The 11,749-nt window shown below is 37.3% G+C and overlaps 1 protein-coding gene across 1 annotated transcript; it reads left to right on the top strand.

The window, feature by feature from the left end:
- The first annotated feature begins 1,777 nt into the window (after positions 1-1,777).
- On the top strand, positions 1,778-2,602 carry LOC101680799 (olfactory receptor 4C46-like). Its single transcript, XM_004782171.2, has one exon. The coding sequence runs from the start codon at positions 1,778-1,780 to the stop codon at positions 2,600-2,602; it is 825 nt and encodes a 274-aa protein (XP_004782228.2).
- Positions 2,603-11,749: the final 9,147 nt, after the last annotated feature.

Here is an 11,749-nt window from a genome sequence, read left to right as displayed (position 1 = left end):
ACACCCTCCCCAATGTCCATAATCCCACCCCCTTCTCCCCAAACCCCTCCCCCCAGCAACCCTCAGTTTGTTTTGTGAGATTAAGAGTCACTTATGGTTTGTCTCCCTCCCAATCCCATTTTCTTTCATTTATTCTTCTTATACCCACTTAAGCCCCCATGTTGCATCACCACTTCCTCATATCAGGGAGATCATATGATAGTTGTCTTTCTCTGCTTGACTTATTTCGCTAAGCATGATATGCTCTAGTTCCATCCATGTTGTCGCAAATGGCAAGATTTCATTTCTTTTGATGGCTGCATAGTATTCCATTGTGTATATATACCACATCTTCTTGATCCATTCATCTGTTGATGGACATCTAGGTTCTTTCCATAGTTTGGCTATTGTGGACATTGCTGCTATAAACATTCGGGTACACATGCCCCTTTGGATCACTACGTTTGTATCTTTAGGGTAAATACCTAATAGTGCAATTGCTGGGTCATAGGGCAGTTCTATTTTCAACATTTTGAGGAACCTCCATGCTGTTTTCCAGAGAGGTTGCACCAGCTTGCATTCCCACCAACAGCCTACACAAAAATTCTAATGTAATAGTGTTATATACACTTGCCTCCAAAGTAGTAATAAAACAATTTGTAATTTTATACTTATGTAAAAAAGAGATACTCGTTCAGTGTTGTAAATTGTAACAATATAGAGCATAGGTAAGAATCAAGGAAACTCATTAACTATTTTAACCCGAAGGAATCTTGGTTCTGCCCTTAATTAGCCTCTTGATCTTGCCAGGATGTTTAACTGCTCTTTGTATTGCATAATGTATCAAATAAGTATAAAAACAATAGCAGGAATTATCTTACAGGTTTGTGGTGGGGATTAAATCAGCAAATGTCTGTAAACACATTCAGAGCCACTAAATATTCCATTTAATAAATATAGTTATCATTATTATTATTACCATTAGCCTAAGTCTCTGACATTGTTTTCGCATCTCACAATGCATGGAATAATGCCAGCCACAAAGGATATTATCAATATTTAATGGGATCCTGTGCACAGAGCACTTGCTACTATGCCATGAATATAGCAATCAGTTATTAAAACATACATATCCATATATATAATAACATTATTGTATTTTTACAAATGCATTATGATTATTTATGGTCACTTTTACAGACCCACCACCGATGCTCTGTACGTCTTCTGTTAAGTATTATAAAGAGCAGCCTAACTGGGGTTTCTTTCTCTGGCTTTTGTGCCCTGCCTAAACCCACCCCACTTCATCCAAGACACAAGTAGACCCTTATTCCTGCTTCCTCATATTCTTCTTCACTTTTCCATTGATAGTCTCAATTTGTGCCATCATTCCCCTGTTCCTAAAAAAAAAGGGAAAATTCCTTAAGCTTGCATTCATAGATTCATCAGAAACTACACTCTTTTTTCATACTCACCTGCCATTATGTGTAGGATTCGCAATTCATGTTAGGGTTAGTCACCTCAGATGATGATTGTACACAGATGACCTGTTGCCTTTCTGTTTACAAAGTTCCCCTTGGCCACACTCAACAGAAACTTCATTGAGGAGATAAGTTTAGTAATCAGCAAAACTTATTTTCTGTCTCAAAAAACGTCATGAGGTTCCACAACTCACTAAAATCTAGTTTGTTTGTTTGGGTTTTTTTATTTACTAGATTAAGAAGCTTAATAAATTCAATGTCACATTAAACAAGTTTTTTTTTTTTTCAAGTAATACTATTAATCATGAGATGACATAATGGAGAATAAGAACAATGTGACAAAGTTTGTTCTACTGGGGCTCACAGAGAATCCAAAGATGCACAAAGTCATATTTGTTGTCTTTTTGGTCACTTACACCATCTCTCTGGTGGGAAATGTGCTCATTGTGGTCACTATCACTGCCAGTCCACTATTAGGGTCCCCCATGTATTTTTTCCTTACCAAACTCTCCTTCACTGATGCCTGTTATTCTTCTGTTAATACCCCTAAACTGATCACAGATTCACTCCATGTGAAGATGACTACATTCGATACATGTGTAACCCAAGTCTTTGGGGATTATTTCATCAGAGGTGCTGATGTCATCCTACTTACTGTGATGGCCTATGATCACTATGTGACAATTTCTAAGGCATTGCACTATAAAACCATCATGAATTGGCAGGTTTGTGGTCTTCTAATGGGAGTGGTGTGGGTGAGATGCTTTCTTCATGCAGCCATACAGATCCTCTTTATCATCCCTTTACCCTTCTGTGGCCCTAACATCATAGATCACTTTATGTGTGATCTGAACCCTTTGCTCAATCTTGCCTGCACTGATACCCACACTCTTGGGCTCTTTGTTGCTGCCAACAGTGGTTTCATCTGTCCGTTAAACTGTCTCCTCTTGATGGTCTCCTACCTGGTCATTCTGTGTTCCCTAGAGAACCACAACTTGGAGGCAAGGCACAGAGCCCTCTCCACCTGTGTCTCCCATATCACAGTGGTTGTCCTATTCTTTGTGCTCTGTGTATTTGTGTACATGAGACCTGCAGCTACTTTATCTATCGATAAAGCAGTTGCAGTGTTCTACACTATATAACACCAATCTTAAACCCCTTAATCTATACTCTGAGAAATGACCAGATGAAAAATGCTATTAGGAAATTGTGTAGTAGAAAAGTTATTTCAAGTGAAAAATAGATATGCCTGATGCTCAACATCGATGCAATGGAAACAAAGGCCAAAAGAACATTTTGGATGGACTTAACAAGGAATACTTACTGTATAAAGAAAATAGTAAGCTGCTGGGAATGATAGATTCTGCACTGAGTGGAACAGGAAAGTGTGGAAGAAAGAAAAATCTTAGTCACAGACTCTGCTACATTCTCTCTCCCTCACTCACTCTCTCTTTCTCTTACTCTCTCTCTCTCTCTTACACACACACACACACGTTCACTATCTATAGTTATACATCAGCCTTATACATCAAGATTGATGTAACATGTTGCCTATAAAATTATGGTATTAAAGGACAATAGGATTATAAAAACAAAGAGACATTTAACCTCTGAGGGGTAACAAAGGCTCTCCAAAGTTTTCAAATCTCCTTGTAGCCTGAGTGTCATTTTGTAATGCTCATGTCACCCATCTTAGGCTGCTAAACGTTCAGAAAAAAATGATGACTCAAATAAATGAACATCCTATTATTTAAGAGGAATTTCTATTCATAAAATAAAGTCACACTCCATAGAATACTTGGCTACCTGTTCAAAATATTTTCTACAAGGCACCATAATGTCTGGGGCATAAAGATATTGATTGAGTGAATAATGTTATAAAGGAAGAGAGTTATAGTCAGGAAAATGTAGAGAAAGGCAATAGTACTAGAGACCAGGGACTTATTTCTTACCTTTCACTAGTCTAGGCTCTGCCAATTCTAGCTAAATCTCTTTGAGAAAGTACAATTTTTTTAATTAATTTATTTTTTTCAGCATAACAGTATTCATAGTTTTTGCATCACACCCAGTGCTCCATGCAATCCATGCCCTCTCTAATAATCACCACCTGGTTCCCCCAACCTCCCACCCCTTCAAAACCCTCAGATCGTTTTCAGAGTCCATAGTCTCTCATGGTTCACCTCCCCTTCCAATTTTCCTCAACTCCCTTCTCCTCTCCATCTCCCCTTGTCCTCCATGCTATTTGTTATGCTCCACAAATAAGTGAAACCATATGATATTTGACTCTCTCTGCTTGCAATTGCACTACTGGGTATTTGCCCCAAAGATACAAATGTAATGAAAAGGAGGGCCATATGTACCCCAATGTTTATAGCAGCAATGGCCATGGTCGCCAAACTGTGGAAAGAAACAAGATGCCCTTCAATGGACGAATGGATAAAGAAGATGTGGTCCATATGCACTATGGAGTATTATGCCTCCATCAGAAAGGATGAATACCCATCTTTTGTAGCAACATGGACAAGGACTGGAAGAGATTATGCTGACTGAGAAAGTACAATTTTTTTAAATCTTACTTAAGCTGTGTAATAAGAAAAAAATTGAAACTGCGATCCTTAGTGTTGGAAAAAATAGCTTACATTGATACTCTCCCTGCTCTCAGCAAGATGTCATCATCATATAAATTTGAGCTGTTCATGTCATTTTTCTCTGTTAATGATTTACTTCTTGGTAACGTTTCATTATAAATTGTTGTTTTAAAAAATATGTGCTGCTAGTTACACACAAAACCACTTCAGGGTAAATATATGTCATTCATTTATATTTGATCATATATCTCTCATTCATTCACCAATAGAAATTTCTTGAGCCCAACAAATGTATCAGACACGTTCATGGTCGCTGGTCATCAGAGATGAGTACAGAGGAACTAGGGTCTTGCCTTCAGAGAGTTTCAGATCTACTGAGACACCCAGAGGCAACAGAAAATGATAAGATCATGTTTTAAATGGGCAGGTGGTGGCAGCACAGGGCGCAATGAAAGTCTGTTTGAGGGACACATGACAAAGACCAGGGGGTCAGAAAAATTTCATACATGAAAATATACCAGAAGGGGGCACAAAAATTGAGGGGAAATCATCAGAGTGAATAAGCATATGTTGGCTGAGAGGATTCCTAGGAGATGATGCATAACAAAAGCGAGGGGCTTAAAAGGAAACATCTAATCGTTTCAGTATGTTGTGGCTACTGGCTCATCTATTCATTCAATAATTATTATTGAGCTTCTACTGTGTGTCATGTTATAAGCCAGACACTGAGCTCCTAAAAGTCTAGTTAGTAAGACATGAAGCTAGAAAGTTAGTGACTGGGAAGATCAAGAAGTGTTTCATATCTGTGATGGCGCTGAATGCCAAGTACCATGAGGAACACTTTGGAAGGGTCTTCATACCTTTTCATGGTCTGTAGCTCATTTCTCTTTGCAATGAATAATATGCCACTGTCTGATGTTGCAGTTTATCTAGGCTCACCTACTGAAGGATGTCTTGGCTGCTTCCAATTGTACGAGCAATTGGGAATAAAGATGCTGTTAAACATGCATGTGCAGGATTTTTTATGGACATAAATGTAAAACTCCTTTGTGTAAAAATCAAGGAGTGGGATTGCTAAATTGTTTTAGTTCTGTAAAAGCTGACAAAGTGTCTTCCCAAATGACTGCACCATTTTGCTTTCCCATCAGCAATAAATGAGAATTCCTGTTATTCCACATCTTCACCAGCATCTGTTGGTGATAGGGTCCCATATTTTGGTCTTTCTAATGGTTGAGTTGTTAAAAAAAAAAATCCTTTGAGTCATCTACTTATCCAAAATGTGCAGATTAATTAATTCAAAAAGGCTCATGAATTTGAAGCCAATTGGTCCAAACCTCACAATTAAAATATGACAGGTTTGGCATCTATGCCATGTTTGACCTGTCATAGAGCTATTGAGTCCCATCCATCACTGTGAATTCTGAGATCAAAAAAGTGTGCTCTGGTCACTTATGATGAACTTTACTTACAAAAAAGTTCTTACACAACATTTGATTATTCCAAGGGCACAGGGTCACGACCCACAGGTTCTGAGGTATGAGCAATGGAGTCAGAATTGTCTGTTGGAAAGCTTTATCCTTTTTTCTTCAGTCCTGAGGACTCACATTTTGTAAGTATACCATTTACAGTTCAGAGAAACATGTGAATGCCAGTTTTGTGGGTGGGAAGAAGTGGCATAACAGACACGTGTTCCCACGTGATAAGGTAGCAAAGATGGAAAACAGAAAACCTTCTCCAAAGAGACTGGAAAGCTACTAAGGGAAGAAGAACAAGAAGGAATAAGTTTAAAAATGGGGTATAAACTCAGCTGAGGTGAGTGATAACTACATATGCTGTGAGAATTGTCACTCTTGGGTTCAGGATGGAACTGATGATCCAATTTTTATCACACTACAGGTGCTGCTGGGACATAATGAATCCACAGAGCTTTGGTCAGAGATTATGGAATCTCAAGGACACCCCAGTTTATCTCTTGATTCATTTGTGAAGCCACATACTTCACAATTTCCAAAAGAAAATATTATCTTTTTCTCTTACCGTACTGTTTTAGAGGTTTATCACATTGTATTATTGGCAGTTTATTTTTCTTTAGTAAGAATAGTGTGCCACTGTATGGTTCTACCATATATTGTATACTTATTCTAGCCAATGGGCATTGGAATTTTGTCCAGTTAATGGCCCTAGAGAATGATGAAGTGTGAACATTCATGTACAAGCCTTCTTGTGGACATAGATTATAATTTCTCTTCGATTGATACCTAAGAGTGGAATTGCTGACTTATACATTAAGTGTATTTTATTTTAATTTTTCCAAAAGATTTTATTTATTTATTTGACAGAGAGAGACAGAGCAAGACAGGAACACAAGCAGGAAGAGTGGTAGAGGGAGAAGCAGGCTTCCCACAGAGCGGAAGCCCAATGTGGGGCTTGATCCCAGGAGTCAGACCTGAGCCAAAGGCAGATGCTTAACCAACAGAACCATCCATGTGCCCCATGTTACGTGTATTTTAACATATCAAGAAATTGTGAAGTGTTTCCAAAGTGGTAGTGCTATGTTATATTTCCACCAGCAATGTGTGAGTTTCTGTTTCCCTACAACATCACCAAAAACTGGCATTGTCAGTCTTTTTAAATTTAGCATAGAGTTGTTCAAAATATGCTCTTATGAGTCATACTTTCTTTAGGGTCCATAAAATAGTATTTTAATGTATATAACTATGTATGTGTGTATGCATATATATATTATGCATATGTCATATATACAACACAGAATTATATAAATATATATATACACACACACCACACTTCAATCACTGATATGTTCATAACATAGTAGCAAGTGTTCTCTACACAGGATCCCATTGAATACTGATAACATCCTGTGTGGTTGGTATTATTCCATCCATTTTAAGATGACCTAGAGACATTTTTAGAGACTTAGGTTGATGGTAGTAATAACAATATATTTACTAAATTGAATATTTAGTGGTTCTGTATTTTTGCAGACATTTGCTGATTTAATCCCCACCATAAACCTGTAAGATAATTCCTGCTATTGATTTTATACTTAGTTTATACATGATGTAATAGAAACATAGGGAAGTTAAGGATCCTGCCAAGATCAAGATGTTAATTAAGGGCAGAACCAAGATTATTTCAGATTATAATAGTTAATGATTTTCCTTCAGATTCTTATCCATGCCCTATATTGCTATACTTAACAACACTGAGCTAGTAATCTATTTTTTATATAAACATAATAATTATAATTGCTTTAATACTACTTTGGATGCAAGTGTATATGACACTATTACATTAGCAGACTTGCACACACACACACACACACATCATTTGAATGTGAGTACAGACAATTGTAGTTCTCCTACTTTGTAATGTGAGTTTAGCATAATTTCAATATATAAGATCAACATATACATAGTTCAATTTCATAGTTTGTACTAGTAACTAACAAATAGAAATTGGATTTTAAAAATTCATTGAAGACACTGGCACCCAGACATTTGGGTCTAGTACCAAAAGTCATTTGCACAATTGAATTGCTATTCTTAGGGTCTTCTCTTCATTCCCCTGGGACTATCTGAGGGCCCTGTGAGGAGAGGTGACAAGATTGTGGAGAAGTAGGTGGCACTGTTTCAACTGGTCCCCTAAAGTGAGCTGATTATCTACCAAAGAACTCTGATCACCCATAAAATCAGCTTGAGATTAGAATTACACACTTCTCCAGTACACCAGCACACACTGGTACTCCTGGGGTTAATAGTACTTTATGTTAATAAAAATACTTAATAAAAAGAATGAATGTAGAAAGATAAAAGGAAAATGTACTCTGAAAGCAAAACGCTTCTTAAGAGAATATAAACACCTTAATATAGAGAAGAAATACTGTTTGTGATAGATGTCTCAACATTATTAAGAAGTGAATTGTCCCCAAAGGCATTTCCAGATTCACACCTTCTCAAGCATAATTATAGAAACATATTCAAAACTTTTCCAAACAGCTTTAAAACTCATATGGAAATATGAGGGCCCTAAATTAGGTCCCACAGCATTAAAAGAGAAAGAATTTGGAGAACTTACATGATCTCATTTCCAGTGATGTTACCAAACTGCTGTGTTCAAAATGATGTGGTATTTTCATCAAGATACCTGAGAAGACCAACAAAGCAGACTACAGAGCCCAGTAGTAGACCCACACATATATGGTCCACTAATCTCAGCAAAAGTCTACAGTCAATTCAGTGGTGAAAAAATATTTTTTGCAAAAAATGAGGGTGGAAATATTGAGCATCTTTACTGCACAAAACAAAACAAAATTAAAAAAGGAGAGAAAATTTTATTTTTTTTTTTTATTTTTTTTTTTTAAAGATTTTATTTATTTATTTGAGAGAGAGACAGTGAGAGAGAGCATGAGCGAGGAGAAGGTCAGAGGGAGAAGCAGACTCCCCATAAATTGGAGCTGGGAGCCTGATGCGGGACTCGATCCCGGGACTCCGGGATCATGACCTGAGCCGAAAGCAGTTGTCCAACCAACTGAGCCACCCAGGTGTCCCGAAAATTTTAATCTATATATCACAACTGTATAAATTTATTTAAAATGACTTAGAGCTACATGGACTTACAGTTACATATTTCGTGTGTGTGTGAGTGTGTGTGTGTGTGTGTGTGTGTGTATGAAATGTAAAAGTTAAAAAATGGTGTAAAACATGAGAAGATCTTCATGACCTTGGATTACAAGAAAAATTTTCTAAACACGTGGCACGAGTGTGTCCCAAAGAGGAATCCCTTGGTGGTGGGGAAGTTGGTTGAGCATTGGAATCCAGGGTTGGACTCAGGTGGTGACTTGCTGGACTCAGCACTCAGGGTGCAGTCAGCGATTTCTTTCCTTCTCCTTCTACCCTTCCACCATGCTCATTATCTCTCTCTCCTTCTAAAATAAATAAATATATCCAAAAAAAACAAAGTGTCCATAAAAAGTGATGATTTGCACTTCACCATAATTACAATTATGCAACAGAACTAGTATATAGAAAGGGATGAACGAAACAGTTGAGGATGTGAATTAACTGGTATCCTTCTCTAAGGGTTTTCCACATGTGTGTGTACAGGAGAAAGAGATATGACCATCTGTCTTCTGGCATGGATTGGTGCAGGCTAGCTCTGGAGCACAGCTTGGTCAACACTGGATATTACTCTGGTGTAGACAAGCTCTAAATCACTGGGTTATCATGTCCTTTAAGAAGATGTGCTAGAATCTCTCATTTCCTTAGGGTTATTAAACATTTAAAGCTCCAAACGAAGCAGGAAAATAGAATAAACATTTTCTTGCTCCAGTTGTTTACTGGCTATTTGAGCTAGTAATTCAACCTTTAAAACCTTCTGTGTTTTTATCTACATAGTAAAGCTAATAATATGTGTGTCAAGATATGCAGTATTATGAACATTAAGTAATACAATGAGCTTAATCTCACCAACAATCTCTCAGAGGATTTTTGTTATCCTTTGGCTGAGTAGATTGATCTGAAACAGATTAAATATTATAAAATTTGATTTCCTGACCTTTCTTGCATGCAAAAACATCACACGCATGGGTTGGCATGTGGAAGAGAGAGCCTGGAGTGGCTTCGGTGCAGGCAGATGAGGCTGAGTCTAAACCACCTGTGACTAGTCACTGAGCAGAGAAAGAATCAGATGGGAAACACATTAAAGGATTTGCTGTACTTGGCTCCTTTGTCTGATGTTTCCACATTCTTTGTGCATTTCCTCCCTCCCAAATTATGGAGAAGAGCTGTTTATATCTTTCTTTCTTTTTTCTTCTTCTTTTTTTGTCTTCCATCATCCCATTCATCAATGCTAACATCAAACCAATAAAATATCACAAATAATTGATTTCATTTATCTACCTGCCCTGCACACCAAAGATCTCGATAATTTCCTAAAAAAGGACTGAAACTAGTCCCTTTCAGGACTAGTTTGTCCTGCTTGTCCTGCTTCATCTCAGCTTTTCCTGCACTAACCTGATGCTATTATAGGCTACAATTTCCCTCCTATTCTTCAGAAAGCTGGAGCACAGGGAAATCACCCTCTATAGCCTTTTGAGGTCTTCAGGGAAAAGGGGCCAATTTTTCCCATAGAGGCAACTGCAGAAAGTTTATACTTAAGAGCACCAAGCACGATAATGTGACAATGGCTTTGCAACTTTTGGGCCAAGACCTGTCTAGAAATGTCTTTGGGGTTATAATTACATAAAGATTTCAAAGATCTATAGATTTTCACATTGTCCTATAAGTTTGTATTCTGTTCCTCTGAACCAAATTGTCTTCAGGCATATGCATAAAATAAAGGGAGGATTTTTAGGACCTATATACTCATATTAGGTTTTGCAGGAATTTAAAAACCCATTTTTTTTTGTTTGTTTGTTTGTTTGTTTTTCCCTTCTGAGTTATCATTAAGCAGCTAAATCAGCTTTCAAAATTCTCAGGCTGCTTTCCTGAGGGATGAAGATCCACTTCTTGCACCACTGAGTCTTGGTGACTATTGAAGCCACGTCCCTTATAAACTGTAGAAAGTTTAAGACATGTTGAATATATTTCCAGAGAATTCATCTAGATTTATTTCAATTCTAGGTTTCTCTCCACATATGACTCCAGAATTTGGTACTAAAGACAAACTGGCAGAGTGAGTATCTGAAGACAGAATGCTTCTTGATACAGCCCCAAATCTAACCAGACAGCCACTGAGTCCTTATGGATAGTGAATTAGTTTTGTCACCTTGGTTTGGGAAGGGTCCCACTACACATGTGCTAGGCTAATTATGTTGGTTTTAAAAAACACATTTATTTCATATAATTTCACTCTAAAGCATCTAACTTTTTTTGCTGCATATGAGAATTTGATTACTCTAAGAAAGTTTTAGCATACCTTAGTTTCAATGACACATTTGCTATAAACAAAATTCTGCCTTTTGTGGAGCAAAACAATAGAGTTAGATAAACAATCTTCAGGTAGGCAGTGAATTTTATTGTTTCCCCAACTCTTCAATATAAGCAGTCCTCCATATTCCTATTTTAAAAAGACCAGTTTGGGTGCCCGTGTGGCTCAGTTGATAAAGTGTCTGGCTTAAGCTCAGGTCATGGTACCAGGGTCCTAGGATCGAGTCCCGTATCAGACTCCCTGCTCTGCTGAGAGCCTGCTTCTCCCTCTCCCTCTGCTCCTCTCCTTCTTGTTCTCTCTCTCACTCTCTCTCTCTGTGTCAAATAAATAAATGAAATATTTTTAAAAGACCAGTTTATGCTTTAACATGTACAATAACAAAGATTTCTAATATTTCAAAACATCTGCCTTCCTAAAACAGTACTTTCATCTGAGTCAAACATGGTAAGTTTATAGCACCCTACCTTCTGTTACACTAAGGAAAGTTTGAATGTGTGAAAGAAACCTTGATTTAAATATGAAAGGTTCTTTTCCTTCATAAATAGCATAACCCAAAATGTACGCATAGTGTGTATTGAGAAATACCAAAAAGCAATCATTTGCATAACTTTCTGTAAGGAAAAAAAATAGACTAGTGATTAGTGTTAAGGAACAGTCTAAGGCCGGTTGATTAACATATTAACAGAGTTTCAGTAACAAATTGTTTGAATTGGAATTAATCATGATCATACTTGTTAAACCCATGTTATG

Source organism: Mustela putorius, unplaced genomic scaffold, assembly GCF_011764305.1.
Source record: "Mustela putorius furo isolate JIRA1106 unplaced genomic scaffold, ASM1176430v1.1 tig00000127_pilon_pilon_pilon, whole genome shotgun sequence".
Lineage (NCBI taxonomy): Eukaryota > Metazoa > Chordata > Mammalia > Carnivora > Mustelidae > Mustela > Mustela putorius.
This window is presented reverse-complemented; position numbering and strand designations above follow the sequence as displayed.

Excerpts from the sequence above, each read along its gene's own strand:
- LOC101680799 (XM_004782171.2), top strand. The coding sequence starts at position 1,778 with ATGGAGAATAAGAACAATGTGACAAAGTTTGTTCTACTGGGGCTCACA.